General features: G+C 40.7%; 1 protein-coding gene across 1 annotated transcript; it reads right to left on the bottom strand.

Annotated features, from left to right (window-relative positions):
- Nucleotides 1–5,558: 5,558 nt before the first annotated feature.
- LOC145343438 (cyclin-dependent kinases regulatory subunit 2) lies at nucleotides 5,559–13,929 on the bottom strand. The gene is made up of 3 exons (XM_080189674.1): nucleotides 13,810–13,929; nucleotides 7,701–7,828; nucleotides 5,559–5,911 (listed from the first exon to the last, which is right to left on the bottom strand). Exons 1-3 carry the CDS (start codon nucleotides 13,866–13,868, stop codon nucleotides 5,859–5,861), a joined length of 240 nt encoding a protein of 79 aa, XP_080045800.1. The 5' UTR covers nucleotides 13,869–13,929; the 3' UTR covers nucleotides 5,559–5,858.
- Between the last annotated feature and the right edge of the window lie 3,587 nt (nucleotides 13,930–17,516).

Here is a 17,516-nt window from a genome sequence, read left to right on the forward strand (position 1 = left end):
CCACCCTCCATCTCCTTTTCACTCAATTCTCCCTCTTGGCTTTGCTACTCTGGTCTCTTTCCCTCTTCATACCCTTAGCTACTCATATCTCATTGCCCCAACCCACTCACCTTTGCCACTTGATTCTCTCTCATATCAAATGCAGCAGTGGTTTGATGGAGGGGAGATGGAACTACTGTCCCTTTCTCCCTGTCCAATCACATTACTCATGCTTCATCACTAGATTGGCAGCTTCCTGTTGAAGCACACTACAAAAGCATGGTTTCACCCAGAGCAAGAGAATCAAGCATTGGCAATAATCCTTTTCCATATTACTACAAAACATCAGGAGACTATCCACACAGATTTCTTCTCAGCAGATCAGGCAGCATTTGTGACAAGAAAGTTTATGCTTCAGGTTGATGACCCTTCAGAGGGTGAGACAAAGTGGAGGCACTCCTGTGAGGCTAGACTTGACCATAGGATATCCTGTAGCTAAAAATGAAAATTTCAACAGGTTTCATGGTATCTTCCACGGTTAAATCATGTTTATGTTGCTATGTTCCCTGCCACGAGTACAAAATAGGTTACCAACCATGATGGGAGATATTTAAAGCCAATCTAATAATTCCACATAAGTTTTGCTGTTCATAGCATCCAACACCTTTTCTCCTTGCTCACATTCTCATTGAAAATTCAATCAAGCCAATAGATCAAGTTTAAAAAGGACGTCACTTTTGTCCACTATTCAATAAATTCAAGTAGGTCCTTAACGCCAAGGCAGAATCCTATTGGGCATAAAACAAGAATACTATTCAACTGAAGAAACCTAGCCCAAACTGTGCTATACTGTGAAAAAGTATTAAAGTCCAATCATTGAATAAGAACATAAGAAATAGGAGCAGGAGTAGGCCATCCAGCCCTTCGAGCCTGCCCCGCCATTCAGTAAGATCATGGCTGATCTGTCGTGTCTCAGTTCCACATTCCCGCCCTCTCCCCATAACCCTTAATCCCCTCGCTTATCAAAAACCCATCAACCCGCGTCTTAAAAATATTTAGCGAGGCAGCCTTCACCACGTCAACGGGCAGAGAACTCCAGAGATTCACCACCCTTTGAGTGAAGAAGTTCCTCCTCAACTCCATCCTAAACCGCCCCCCCTTTATCTTGAGGCTGTGCCCCCAGTCCAACTGTCCTTTCTGAGTGGGAAGAGCCTCTCCACCTCTATCCTATCCATCCCATTCATCATCTTATACGTCTCATTGAGATCTCCCCTCATTCTTCTAAACTCTAATGAGTACAAGCCTAGTTTATTCAGCCTCTCCTCATAGTTCAACCCCCTCAACTCTGGTATCAGCCTAGTAAACCTCCTCTGCACTCCCTCCAAGGCCAAAATATCCTTGCGTAAGTGCGGCGACCAAAACTGCACACAGTACTCCTGCTGCAGCCTCACCAATGCCCTATACAGCTGCAGCAAGACCTCCCTACTTTTATATTCAATCCCCCTCGCTATGAAGGCCAGCATCCCATTCGCCTTCCTGACCACCTGCTGCACCTGCAAGCTGGGTTTTTGCGACTCATGGACAAGGACCCCGAGGTCCCTCTGCACCGTCGCCTGCTGCAGTTTTTCGCCCTGTAAGTAATAGTCCTTCCTATCATTATTCCTACCAAAGTGGACCACCTCGCACTTGCCAACATTAAATTCCATTTGCCATTTCCTGGCCCATTCGCCCAGCCTATCTAGATCCTTCTGCAGACTCTCCACACCCTCCACGCAATTTGCCGTTCTTGGTGTCGTCAGGCATTATAGCAAGTGATTCATGGGATAGAGGTGTTTCAGCTTCTGAAATATGATCCAAACTCACTGGCATGGAGGTATAACACAGTGGCAGTGGTGCACCCAAGTCAATTCTTTTTTAACCATATTTTGCACTTTATGCATGTATGATTACATATCCTTAGGAAGTTAATTCCTCAGAACCATGTATTATAACTTTTTTAGACAGTTCCATCAGTTTATGTAGCTTCAGATCAATTTAGAACATGACCAGAAAGATTAATACCAGTGAGATTTCGTAACTGGCACATGATAATAAAGCGCTGAGAGGAAATTCCTTTCTCTTGTACATAAGTTCCAGCTTGTAGGAAAATCTGCCATCTTTACATGGGGAGGTGATGGCCTAATGGTATTATTGGTAGACTATTAATTCAGAAACTCAGCTGATGTTCTGGGCACCAAAGTTCAAATCCTGCCACAGCAGGATTTGAATTCAGTTAAAAAACTGGAATTAAGCAATCTACTGATGACCATGAAACTGTTGTCAGGAAAAACCCATCTAGTTTACGAATGTCCTTTAGGGAAGGAAATCTGCCATTTTCACTTGGTCTGGCCTATGCTTAGAATCATAGAAAAACTACAGCACAAAAAGACCTTTTGGCCCACAAGTTGCGCCGATCTTATCTCTACCTACTAGGGTAACCTATAACCCTCAATCCTATTAAGTCCCATGTACTCATACAGAAGTTTCTTAAAAGACCCTATCGAATTTGCCTCCACCGACGGCAGGCGATTCCACTCACCCACCACCAAGTGAAAAACTTACCCCTGACAGCTCCTCCATACCTACTCCCCAGCACCTTAAACCTGTGTCCTCTTGTGGCAGCCATTTCAGCCCTGGGGAAAGCCTCTGAGAGTCTACCTGATCAATACCTCTCATCATGTTATATTCTTCAGCGTTTGAAGATTGCAAAGTAAGGTTGTGTCTCCTTGTCCTCACACTGCCACAATCTTCCTTTCTGCAGTGGGATTTTTAAAAATTGATTGCTATTATGGGCATTGCAGGCAATGTTGGAATTTATTGTTTATTGTGAGTTGCCTTGAGAAGATGCTGATGAACTTTCTAATGTAACCACTAGCAACTCATTTGCAAATCTTTTCCCACGATTAGACACAGAAGTATTTATAAATATGCCCTTTGGTGTCAGGTCTACACAGGCAGTTTAGTCAAAGAAATCCAATAGGGAATTCATTGATTTACAGCACATAAAAAGGGCCTTCAGCCCACATCTGCGCCAGCCATCAAGCAGCCATCTATTCTAATCCCATTTTCCAGCACTTAGTCTGTAGCCTTATACGCTATGGTGTTTCTAGTGCTGACACCAAAGTGCATATTAATGGACACCTCTGTCTCATAACGAGAAATGTTTGTACTGAAGTTTTCAAAGAATTGTCTTTTATAAAACTTCAGCCCTAATCCCACATACACTCTTTGTCCCAGTCTTCATCCGAAGAAAGGTGATCACCCACCTGTTTGACAGTTCTCACCCATTCCATGTCTAGTTTTCAGTCAGGTATGATCAACGGTGCCTGACCCTCTATTGTCACGTTCCAACTCTTACTTTCCGCTATGGTGGATCGATTCTAATTAACCCCTTGAATTATTACTCAGGTGTTTGTTACGTAATTTATTTCCGGATACCTTTTGTACAAGGGATAAAAAGGTCACTGAACGAGCTCAAAGAGCAAGGGAAGAAAAAGGACAAGGAAAAGAAGAGACAACAAGAGCAAGAGAGAACAGAAAGAGAAAGAAAAGAGAGCAGATGAGAAAGTATTAGCCTCATGAGCTCAGAAGAATGTACAATATATTCAGTGAGAACTGATCCTTAGCAAATGAGTCACCTCCCAATTGAGGCCCTTTTCTCTCAGTGAATGGTGTCTAATGGATACTAAAATCATACAATCATATATTCCATTTGGCCCATCATGCCTATGCCAGCTCTCTATTCAATTGTCAGTATTAGTAGAACAATGGTGTTGGGGAAATTGAGGGGATTGAAGGCCAATAAATCCCCAGGGTCTGATAACCTAAATACTCAGGGTTATAAGGAAGTGGCCCAAGAAATAGTGGATGCATTGTCACTCATCTTCCAAGATGCCATAGACTCAGTTCCTACAAGAAGTGTTGCCACAGATTGGAGGATAGTGAATGTAACCTCAATATTTAAAAAGGGAGAGGAAACAGGGAATTATAGACCAGTCAGCCTGACATTGGTACTAGGGAAAATTCTAGAATCTGTTACCAAAGATTTCATACCAAAACACTTGGAAAACAGTGGCAGAACTGGACAGAGTCAGAGAAATCATGCTTGACAAATCTATTGGAATTCTTCGAAGATTTAACTAGGAGAGTTGATGAGGGGAAGCCAGTGGCTGTAGTTATTTGGACTTTCAGAAGGTTTTCAACAGAGTCCCACATAAGAGATTAGGGTGTAAAAGTAAAGCGTGTGGGATAAAGGAGAGTGTACTGAGATGGATGGAAAACTGGTTGGGCAGAAGGAAACAAAGTAGGAATAAACAGGTCTTTTCCCCCCTGAATGGCACGCAGTGACTAAGGGGGTACCACAAGGATCAGTACTAGGTCCCCAGCTATTCACAACGTACATTAATGATTTTAGATGAGGGAACTAAAATTAATATCTCCAAATTTGCAGATAACACAAAACTGGGCCAGAGGGTGAGCTGTGAGGAGCACACAGAGTTGTTTCAGTGTGATTTGGACAAGTAGATGGGAGTAGGCAAATGCTTGGGAGCTGCAGAATAAAGTGGATAAACGTGAGGTTATCCTCTTTGGCAGCAAAAACAGGAAAAAGATTATCTGAATGGCTATAAAACTAGAAGAGGAGAATGTGCTAGGTCACAATTAACATTTTTGCATCATCAATAATTAAGTAATGCATCAGAGCAAACAAGAGCCACAGCAGTTTATCTCAACTGCCCTCTAAGGGCAACTGAGGATGGGCAATAAATCTGGCCAGCCAGCAACACCCATGTCCCATGAATTAATAAAAGATATGTACAAGCCATTTCCCAAGTAATGCAACATTAACAACATCCTCTCCAGTGGTTGCAATTCTAATCCCATAGATTTGTTCTTTCTATATCCCTCAATTCCCCTTTCCTCCAAACATATATTCGGTTCTTAAACGTTGACATGGTGTCAGCATCAACCAAATCAACTCTTGTTTTCTCTGATATATTACTTAATTATTGATGATGCAAAAATGTTCACTGTGACCTAGCACCAGAGTGCTGAAAGACTTGCTACTTGAGGACACATTAGGTAAAGTGAAAATAACTCACTTACAGGAGTGGTTAATGGTGTTTCTATTTTGTTTTTGATGCTTCAGTGATTTTGGTTGGTATGCAAGTCAAAGCTGGAACTGCAGCACTTACTAGTGCAAACTCTGCAAAGACTGCGCTCAAACATCTCGAAAGGCCAGTGTTGATGGACCAGTAGCAAGAGCTTGCCAGTAACAACCATGGACAGGATGAAAATGATTTGTTAGATGAAAACCACTTAGTCTTTGCCCTCAAGTCATGCTTCATCCAGAAGTTTAATCTTTGCAAGATGAGGCTTGGAGTCAGGATGTATCAAAGTAATCTTATCCAGTGTCAGTCAAAAAGTTAAATCCAAAACTTGCTGGTCATGTTGAACCACACTCAAATCCATTCCATTGAAAATGCATTTCCTTTAAGTATTAACACAAACTGTACAGCAAATAGATACAGGAACCCCAAGAGGTGCATTGAAACTTTATTCACAACGGTATCCATCAAAAGAAAACTTAAAGGCACAGAGAAAAATTCACAAGTAAACAAAGTACTGTAATTTCTTAAGCTTGGAACCAACATCATTTCAACTGCTAGTACTTCTTTTTAAATACATTTCATAGCAGTCTAAACCCACTGTACCACAATGAGCTCTATTGCTGTTTAGAATACAGCTCATATACAGGTCGGAATGAATTTGTACAATTTAAATGTATTCACTGAATACTACAATATTTACAAAAAGTCCAGAAAATTCCAGAAAGTGAGGATTTATTTTTCCTGGTCTTTAGATAGGGGTCTTCGGAATAGCAGAATATGTGGTTCTAGGGAGAGAAAGTTAAAAAGTCAGTGACAATTTAGCAGTGCATTTATTAAATATCTTTGTAATCCTTCACCATAGGACCTTGTTTCCTAATGAAATATGAAGAGAACGCTCAACATCAGAGAACATTTTTTTTGTTCAAAGTACTGATTACATGATCTACTTTTAAATGACTCAAAATACAGGCTGACCATCAACTTAGCAAATATAGTGACTTACTGAAATGACTAATACATCCCAAGTGCTAAAACATTTTAATAGCTAGTATCAAGATTGTTTTGTGTCAATTTTTAAATATTGTATTTGGCAAGGGAAAGCAGCCTCCAATCCCACCTAGCAGACTAAATGGCAGCTGGAACAAGTTCTCCCACTTCTTGTGATCATTTACAAAGATACAAGCACATGTGGGACCACTGCTGTTACAATAAGTAATATGCAGACTCGCATACCATTTTTCTTACAAGCCCACTTCCGAGTCAGCCCAGGACTAAATAGATAACACTAATTTATAAACGTTTGATGCCTTTGTGGCACTTAAGCGTGACCCCAACATCTCCTGTTCAGGGACTTGTCCCTATCACCAAACAACTCTCCAAAATAAAAAGCTGGACAATACAGATAATCTTGACTGCATTTAGTTGCAAGCACTGACATTCAGTATGCTGTACGGAATTAGTCTTAAAAAGCATGCCGTTAGATATATTTTTACCTTAGAGTCTGCTCCCATATTATCTTCATATCCAATACAACAAACATGGTAACATTCATCAGCAATTGTCATTACAAATTAATTTAGGCTCTCTACTTCAGTTAGCCACATAAATCCATTATAGCCTTTGTAAAAACAATAGTATAAAAATACAAACTTTGCCAAGTAAAATATACCTACAAAATAAGTTTTTGCAAATTGATTAAGGCAAAAAAAAAGTGACAATAATGTAAGCTGGCTAAGAATTCATTCATCAATGAGCTCTTGGAAAGAGATTCAATATTCCAAAAATTCAACAACCAATAGCTGTAATTCACAATTTATTTTTTGAGGCCCAAGATTTGTAATCAGCTACAAAAGGTACAAGCTATGGTTTAGTGTTGTTACATCATTGTGCCAGGCTAACATAGTCCACCAACTTACAGGATATAATTTTTGCAATTCTTTAAAAAGCGAAAACAGGAGAGACCCAAGTCAGAATACCATATGTATCACGCAACATGAATTTGGTATACAGTGATTTCTCACATGCAATTTCTTAATTATAACTAAAGACGACACTGGGTAATTCCAGTGTTATAAAAAGTATTTCCCTTTTAGTGGGGCACATTGAATTAAAAAAAACTTCAGTATAAAGCAAAACAAAGTTAATGAACTTGAACCATCTATCATATGCCTTCCTGTATATATATCATGCCTTCCTGTATCCAGTGGTCATAAAGATCTCAAATTCATTGGCAAGCAGCCTCCAAGATCATGTTTGAGTGGCTCTGTAGAAGAGAGGCAGGCAGCCAGAGTGACCATTTTCAAAGGTTACTGGACCTATAGATGGCCTTTTTGGCCAGACTCGCAAGGAAGTTCTCCAATCTGATTTTTATCTAGTTACATCCCAGGTGCAGTTCTGATACAAACATCACACAAGACTCAGCAGTGAGCAACTATAAATAAGTTAGGATAAAAGCATTCATTCTTCCAGTCAAAATATTAATATATTAGTAGCTTGAAGACAATCTGTATCCAACTGTTTATACCCCCCTTACCCTCATTGCAAAGTTCTTACTCCTTAAAATTGTGTTTATACCTGGTTCATGCATCATGTAGTGGACCCAGCCCAGAGACTGCTGGACACCTAGCTTTCGCCACTCGTCTTCAGACATCAGATGAGTTTTCGGTACCTGCTTTGCAAGCTCTTTGGGCAACATAACATGCCTGTTAAAAACAGTCAGAAACGATGTAAGCATAAAAGGAAAGAAATCAAAATGTTCCATTTGTATTTACTCTATCAATTATTTCAGATGACCAATGCACTGAGCGGAAGGTACGAATTGAAATTAAAGTTTCGCTGCCAGGGACCGTGCATGTGGAGTTTGCACATTGTGTGTTTTCTCCCTTAGTCCAAAGATTGCAGGTTAAAACGGGTGGGCTATGCTAAATTGCCCCTTGTCACAAGGTGTGTAGGTTAGATGGATTAGCCGTGGTAAATATGCACGGTAATGGAGATAGGGCAGGAGAGGGGACCTGGGTAAGATACTCTGTCAGAGTCAGTGCAGACTCATGGGCCAAATGGCCTCCTCCTGCACTAGAAGGATTTCATGATAAATGTAAAGTTAAAAGCATCAGATGAAGTATTCAATTTACTATTATTGGTTTACAAGATAGTTATTTCGTAAAAAAACTGTTCCCTTAAAATGCAAGGCAGAATGTCAGACATACCCAACTTTTACGTGATCTTGTGGCCACAGCAGCAAAATTCAAACAGAAACCTACAGGAATCAAGTGACACCTTTCACACCTGGTAATGGTACATGGTAATTCAGAAATGGGACAGTTACTGTTGAGACAGAGGAACTGCACATATTGTTGTGCAAGAACAAAGAAACTACTAGTTTGAAGCAGGAATTTGAAAAGGGGACAGAACACAGGTCTATTTAAGAAACCAGGAGTTGGTGAGGTGGGCCTTGTTGATGGAAATCACACCTGGTGATTCAGGCTGACTGGAAGGACTTCCAGAGGTTTTTTTTTTAAACCAAGCACAGCAAGCACAAGTTAGTTTCTGGAAAGCTGAAGTAACTGTAGACTTCTTGTAATGCTATACATCTGCCAAAAGTGCAACATACATGGTTATCATACCTTTTTCTTTAGTTCAAAGTATTAGCTGCTCTTCAAGCATGTTTGATTTACCATTTATTTTTGTTTGTTACAGCAAGTCAATGTAAAATCCTGATTTTAATTTTACCAAACCAACAATGGAAATAACCAATGATAATAGTAATTAGTCTCCAAGATCAGACGTAACCCCTTAAGGATCAGCTCCGCTCAAAGCGTAAAATTACCTCAGGAACAAAAAAAAAGCCAGCACTGAAAAAACAGGTTCTCTAAGATGAGAACTGCCATTTCAGAACTGACTGAAGATCAAGAGGTCATCTGGTAACAGTGAGGAGCTTAGTACTACTACCGTACCAACATTAAGATGATTCAAGAAGAAAAACTACAAGACATTACTTATTAAGTTGTTATATGTTGCTACCAAAGTTGTTCTGCAGTATTATCATATTCACCCTAGTATTAGAGGCTTAGCAGGGTAAATGTGTGGCGGTTACAGGAACATGGCCTGGGTGGAATTGTGACTGGTGCAGACTTGATGGGCCAAACAGCCTCCTGCACTGTAGGGATTCTATGATCAACATATTTGCCAGCAAGTAAGGGGAGCCAAATTAGTCTGGCTTAAAGAGGCTGTAAATTGCTAGTGTTACAAAAACATAGCTAACATTTATAACCTATATGTTAATTCTATTTAAGAGGAGCTAGGTCAGCAGCTTCAGAACCATCTACCGCATTGTGCTGAAAAACTTAATACTTTAAGCATCCATGATAAGAAGTCATAAAGCCACTGGAACATCAAGAACAATTTTTACTAGTTCAAAATCTACTTCTTCCCACCTGGTTTTATTTGACCTTTTCCCTATTTTGAACAGATTAACCCAATTGCAAGGACTTGCCTTTGAAGCTGAAAGTGTTGGATTGACAAGATGGTCTAGCACAGATTTAAGTGTAGCCACTGGAACTTGTACATCATGGGTATGCTATATTCTATCAAATAAGAAAATTATGTACCATCCATGCTCTGAATTAGTGTGTTTTGTATAGTAAAATGGAGGTTTCAAATGCTTTTACAGCCTTGGGCCTGCCAGCTCTGAAAACTGTGCAAGTGAAAATATGACCATCCTCTAGCTTGCTTAAACATGATGCATTGCCACCATGAATTGCTGCAGTCCATTTGACATAGATATACCTGTAGTACTACTGGGTAGAAAGTTGCAAGATGTGATGAAGGAAGAGTGATACATTTCCAAGTCAGAATGGGGTGGGACTCTCAGGTGGTGGTGTTCCCATGCAGCTTCTGCTCATTTTTCTAGTTGGTACAGGTCAACTGTGGTTGAAATAATACAGCCAGTGCACTTGTGTTGCAACAAGAGGTGGAGTATCAATCAAGCAAGCTGTTTCATCCTGGATGGGGTCAGTGTTTGCAAGTGGAAAGCATTCTATCATTCCTTTCTTGCAACTGGTATATAGTAAAAAGGGTGCAGAGAGTCAGAAGAATTGCACAGCCACAAAATATCCAGCCTTGTTCTTGCAGCTATGGTATATATGTAGTACATCCAACTGTTTCTTGTCAGTAGACAATTCTATCTTTACTTTGTGTTAAGCATGATTCAACTAGTGGAAAGTCTTCCCTATTCCACTGACTTTGATTTTGGCAGGGCTCACTAAATTCTAGAAATGAGAGTTTCATCAGAGTCAGTCTGGCAAAACACAAATTAGGTGTTCAGTACATTATTCACAAATGTTATTTGATAAGTCAATAACCGCTTCTATTAATTTTGCTGATGGACAGAAGACTGATATAACAGTAATTGGCTGGATTGGATTTGCCCTATTTTGTGTACAGATCACTTAACTTGTTGGGTCAGTGTTTTGATTGTGCTGGAACAGTCTTCAATTCAGTACTACAACAAGGATTTGTCTAGTCAGTGCATTGATCTGTTTCGTATCATGGAGAATGAATCAAATTGGCAGGCGTCTAGTGTCACACTACTTTATATTCTCCATCCACAAGTTAATTGAGCTAGTTTTGTCCACTAACATTCACAACTGGATGTGACACAACTGCAGAACTTTGATCTGATCTGTTGTTTCTGAGAATGTCCATTTTTCTTTGGCATTGAGTCCTGTACATTAGTTTTATTGTTTAACACCTCATTTTATGTCCAGCGCTGTTCTACATTTCTCAATGAGCCAGGATTGATTTTTTAGCTTGATATTAAAGAAAAAGTGAGGGATATGTCAAGCCACAAGGTTACACATTTGGATGGAATGCAATTCTGCAGTTGTTGATGGTTCAGTACCTTTTGAATGCTAATTTGTGCTGTGTGATATGTGCTGATCCAATCACGTTTTAAAAAAAATTCATATGGTTGAGGAAGCAGTTACTAGTTTGATGCAAAGGTTAACAACTCATTCACTTGTTTCAGCTGACACACTGCGAAGGACTGGGATGGCCTTCATTACAATTTGAGCTGTTTATGCTTCACTTGCAAAGGCAGTGGCCATATTTTCTCCAGGCCCATTGTCAAACATCCTAGGGTGTCCAAAATACCCCTGGAACGTTGAAACCTAGGACATCACTCGAGTCAGTTACCAGGTTGTGACTGGTTATAGCAACCATCATGTGATCCTCCTGCTAAAACATTTCCAATTTGAAAACCTACGAATTAATGCTGCTAAGAAACTAACTGAATCCTAGCCCCAGGTTCCTGATCCAAGAAATAAAAACCCATTAAAAAAGTAGCAATGCTATACAATATCCTTGGACTTCAGGGATAAATGTCGACTAGAATACTGGATACAAAAAGAAAATAGCATAAATAATCAAGTAACGATCAGTTAATGTTTCAGGTACAAATCCATCAGAGCTCTCCAGCTTTTCTCCAATGGTGCCTTGAGACTTTATATTCACCTGAGCAGGCATATGGAGCTCTTGTGACACACAGTGTCCCTGTTCCTGAGCCAGAAGCTGCTGGTTCAGGTCTCACCCCAGGACTAGATGGCCTAGAAAGGTGCATTTGTAACGTGGCAGAACAGTGTCAACTTGCAGATCCTTCCAGCATACCATGGTTGGCAGTAAGAGCAGGAGTTATTCCTGGCCAACCATAATTGATATGGAATGGCACCTATAAACTTTTGGCAAGATTAGCGATCAGTTCCAGGAATAACTAGCAATGGAAACAGATGAAAATCTGCTTTAGTGTACCACTAGGTGCAGGAAGAGAATTGAATCTTTTGCTAGAAAGATAACATATACACATTCTATACGTCAGACTAAAGAATCAAACTTGTTCATATATTCAAATCTTGAATGGGGTTTGAACACAATCCGGTTCAGATAAGAGTCTTATCACTGAGCCAAGGGATAATAGCCATTATATTGAGTGAAAATTTATGCCTGTAAAAAAACCCAAAAAAAGGTGTTTTACAACTATAGTCCTTTTATTGCTATCTCTTACTCGCATGACCTAGTCTACATTCAACTTTGTTGGGCGGCGGCGGGGGGGGGGGGGGGGGGGGAATGGCCTGGTGGTATTACTAAACTATTAATTCAGGAACTCAGCTAGTGTCCTGGGGATCCAGGTTCAAAATCCCATCATAGCAGCTGATGGAATTTGAATTTTTAAAAAAACCTGGAATTTAGAATCTACTGGTGATCATAAAACCAGTTGACTGTCAGAAAAACCCATCTGGTCTCACCAGCTTAACAGTGAGCCTTAATTGTGATGCAGTCAACTTTCACATGCAAGTGATTGATGATATCCAGGTCTACTTCCATCACCACCCTCAACTTCACAATTAATAATGTATGTTCCGACTGCTTAAACAGCAAGTTGAGGATGAATCAGAATGTTCTCCAGCTAATACAAGACAAAACCAATTTGTCTTCTGACCATAAATCCATGTTTATATTCGATTTCCATAATCTCTCCTGTTCCATACTACTCAGGTTGTCGCTGATGTTGCACAACTTCAGTGCCGAGTCCTGGAGTGGAGATCCACGTCACAAATTTTGAGGCCCCAAAACTAGTCTACAAACCTGTTTTTTCCCCAAATACTGCAAATACACTAGCAATATGATTACATTTAGAAATACAAAAATGAGTTTGGAATAAAATATATAATTTATTGATATTAACATCAAGTCCCCTACACTACACAGGGGATTTTCACAGCAACTTCATTGTAGTGTTAATGTAAGCTTACTTGTAACACTAATAAATACACTTTAGTGGGATTTGGGATCTCCTACGGTTACGAAAGGCACTATACGTAAATATAGATTGCATACAACAGGCATAAATCTACGTTTCGGCTGCATAGTCCAAAAATTTAACACAGCTCAGATACAGTTATCCTATTCTCGTCTTCAGAAACAGAATTTCTAACAGTAGTAAGGCAAACCTCATTACTTTCTCTCATGCCTCGAGTTATGTCTTGCACCGGAAAAAAAAATGCCACTTCCCTCCTCCTCAGGCCAGGCCTCCACACATGGTCCCCCTCTGCTGCAGCGATCATTAACCTCGCAGGGTGCCTGCGAAACGCTCAGTAACTACAATCGGCAACTTTAGGAGAGAAATGTTATCCCGCTGGGGCAGCAGATTGCATTACACGCAGCTCAGAGAGACCATTTGTGAGATGCGTGGCTACCCATCCCGATTGCAGGTTTCTGAACACTGCTAGAGTGTGTGCAATACAGCCAGATGGATGCATGTGTGACAGAGGGAGTAACATGGCGAGCAGTGGGGGTGTCCCCTCCCATCAACCGGCAGAAAAAAGCTCGAGCTGCCCACACAGCGGAGCAATAACCGACCAACAGACTCGAATAGAGAAGTACTTCTTACTTCAGATTTCAATCCTGCAAACATAATGATGAGACGATAACTTTATTCCGATAGTACGAAGTTTGGTTCTGCGATCGCGATTATACAAGTGTCAACATTCAGGTAGGTCAAACATCCGCAGCGTGTTTGTTTGCCTCAAAGTTCCCTCGCTTAAAATGAAAATCAGTCATGTTTGGGACCGAGCCAGGGATAGGACGCTTTTCGGTATGCATAAAGTACTTTACATGATAGAACTTTTACCTGTATTCATACTGGTCATCATAATACTTGTCCGAATAGTAAATTTGTTTGTTCGCCATGTCTGTACCTTTCTCCCTTGTCGGCGCCGGCTCAGCGAGTGGCGAGTGAGCGCACAGCTCGGCGGTGATTCCGACCAAACCCCTCCCCCCTCCAACCGCCGCACCTTCCAACTCACACCGCCAGCCGATTTGAACCGCACGGGCGCCTGCCCATTGGTCCGCCGCTCTCACCACGTGCTCAGAGCGCTGAAAGCGGGAGCGCTGGGCGTGCACGCGCGGCTGCTCATCTAACGGCCGAATCTTCAGCAGGAGCGCGCGGCTGCTCATCTAACGGCCGAATCTTCAGCAGGAGCGCGCGGCTGCTCATCTAACGGCCGAATCTTCAGCGGGAGCGCGCGCCTGCACCCAGCCAGCGGGTTTCCTTAACTGAAGTTTGGCGGCGGTTTCTTGATTAGTTGCTGATTCCGGTCGGTTGTGAACGGTGCGTTTCCAGTTTCAGAAAAACCACAAAAGCCTAACTTTTGAACTCCTACCGATAGTCACTTGATCTTAACCACTTATATCAATAAGGAGATAGATATGTTTCTAACAATAAAGTAAGGGGATTTGGGGAACTGGTAGGGAAGCGGATTTGAGACCAGGGAGCGATAAACCATGATCGGATTTTTAGCATTACTACCTTACACCGACAGGGAGCGGTTCGATTCCTGTTTTGGGTCACTGTCGGTGTGGAGTCTGCACGTTCTCCCCGTGTCTGCGTGGGTTTCCTCCGGATACTCCAGTTTCCTCCCACAGCCTGAAAAACGTGCTGGTTAGGTGCATTGAGTCGAACAGGCGTCAGAGTGCGGCGAGTAGGGGATTTTCATAATAACTTAATTGCAGTGTTAATGTAAGCCTGTTTGTGACATAAATAAATATGCCTGTGGAGCAGGCTCGAAGAGCTGAGTTTGTCTACTTCTGTTCCTACTTCCTATTGTTCCAATGTTAGTCCGCCCCGACCCCCACCGTTTACTTTTGGCTGGCAATATTTTTAATAGAAGAGTATTGTTCCTTGCACGCTGTCTTGTCTGTATAAGCATACAAGAAACAATACTTTTCATCATATGCTAATACATATGACCATAATAAATACAAAATTGTGAACACAGAGCTACTTATTCCTTTATATGATTACAAAAAAAAATCACATGGCTACCAAATTATAGTGATTACGTGAAGAGAAATAAACCTAGTGTGGACTGCTCAGCCAAATATCCTACCAGAGTTATAATAGATAAATATTACCAGTTTAGAGAGTGCAGGATTAATTTGAGGACACACATAGATTGATGAAATGTGCCTTGAATCTAACGAAGTTTGAACTTGAGTGTGGAAAGAAGTCCTTCTCCAATGGGGAAGTTCTTGAACTGAGGGTTTAGACTATTGAATACTTCACGTGTGTGTATATATGAGGGGAAATTGGGGTGATGGAGAGAATGCCAACACTAGGAGACGAATCCCATTCTGTAATTTCCATATTTCTATGAAAATCTTTCTTTACTCACTAAACTCTGACTTAATAATTCAGAAATGTTGCTTAGCTAAATTCAGGATAAAGTACTCTTTGAGAACTTCTCCAAACATTGATACCTCTTTTCTTTGCATTAACTCTTGTTTTGAGTCAGGTTGGTCTATGCTACATGAATTTTGCCCACTTCAGGTTTGTCACTTTCACATAGGCTTGTCCAAAGAGATGGGTAATAAGATTGATCTTACTAATTTTGGCTGACAGGGAAGCTGGACCACACCTTTGTGCTTTGGAAGAGGTTTTGGGTTGAGATTTCAAGGTGAATATTAGACTATTGGTTTACGACTAGATACAATATATCAGGGCATTGCATCTATTACTACCAATTGCATATAATCAATGAGTAGCTATTGTTATTGGTTAAGAGGTGTTATCACTTTACTATTAGTTATCAGTTCAATTTCAGAGAACCATTATTAGTTACTGGTGAAATAAAAGTTTGTTCCACCCCTGATTTACTCCTGCAAATACATCCCTTCTTTGGGTTTCCTGCTCCTAATTTCCCTACTCATGGGTGATCTCCCAGATCTTGAAACTTGCCACACAACAGCTGTCAGGCGATTGAGGGGACCGTCCATCCTGACTGTCTGCCCCTCTACCGCGGCTACGTTCACGGCCAGGTGTCCTTGGAGAGGGAGCATGTGGTGTTCACGGGTGCAGTTGACGCCTTCCGTGCCTGTTAGGCACGGCAGAGTCTGGGGTACGTTACTGACTCTAATATTCACATTTTAAATTGATGTTTATGTTTCCTTTGCACTTTGATTTTGTTTGAGCTGTTCCCCCTCCTTTTGGGGAGCTGCCCCTTTTACTTTGTCCTAATTTAACTTGAGTTTGTTTGCTTGGTTTGACCCGAAAGAATGACCTTAAGAGGCCACACAACAGCTGCAGTATTTGTATATATCATGTGACAAGGTGTCATGTTTATTTAAATGTGATCAGATGCCATGTGTTTGGAAGGTTACGTGATCAAGCCTGCAGCCCTCCAACAAAAGCTGACATCATCAGGTGCACAATATCATAACTTGTATGACTGTAATTAACTGCAAAGAGGACTGTTAGCAACATTAAGAGAATTAGTAGCTATGTAGGTAAGTTTAAGATTTTGTGATAAATCTTGGAACAACGAAAAAATGGCAGATACTTACAGATTGGTAAACTTGAAAGGAAGGAGAGAAGCAGAGTCTTTTAGGTGAATTTCTTTAAAATTGGAAGGAAAATTAATCAACATGTATCTAAAAATTGTGGATTTCTAATTTTTGTAAAAGGAGTAAAAAATATAAATCTAAACTTACACAAATCATTGATTTCATTTGGAAAGTTGTGTTCCATCTTGGATGTTTTTTGAATTGTCTACAGCCTTTGGTATAGGGGCCACTCTATCCTTCTCCAACACTTCTCCATGATTGTCCAGCTGGGTGGGACTGTTCTCACCTGGTTTGTTTTAACTATCTAATCATTGCCAGAGTATCTCTCCAATTTAAGTGTATTTTGACTAGTGTGAAGTGTGATCTCTACTTTTGCCCAAACTAGATGTAACCAAATAAGATAAACAGGACTCTGGATAATACATTTTAGAAAGCTTACTAAAGAAAATATATACTTCACAAACTTAAGCAATGACTTTCACAGCTTCAACAAATTGTGCATTTCTTTGAAGCATAGGTCAAGGATTAACCCTCTCTGGCCTAGATCTCAAACCCACCTGTGGAGATTGGCATGTGGTTTGTTGTCGCTAGAATTTTCAAAATTTTGCTAGCAACTAAACGTACATAATCCCTATATAACCATGTACACCATGTCAAAGTCAGGCTTTTATTGATTTTTATGATTGGCTATAGCTGTTGCTAGATAGGTTTGATTGGCTTTTATTTACATTTTTCTTCTAGTGGCCATCTGGCCTGACTATCTCATGATGTAGAGATGCTGGTGTTGGACTGGTGTAAACACAGTAAGAAGTCTCACAACACCAGGTTAAACTCCAACCAGTTTATTTGATAGTAATCTCTCAAGCTTTTGGAAACGGTGTTCCTTCGTCAGGTATGTGGAAGGTTCTGATCAGAGAAGGGCCTATAAAGTCTCACACAGTTTACAGAATACTGATTAGAATGCAAGTCTTTGCAGCTAACCTGCTGTTCAAGCCT

This window comes from Carcharhinus amblyrhynchos, chromosome 5 (assembly GCF_965287045.1).
Source record: "Carcharhinus amblyrhynchos chromosome 5, sCarAmb.v2.hapA, whole genome shotgun sequence".
Classification (NCBI taxonomy): domain Eukaryota; kingdom Metazoa; phylum Chordata; class Chondrichthyes; order Carcharhiniformes; family Carcharhinidae; genus Carcharhinus; species Carcharhinus amblyrhynchos.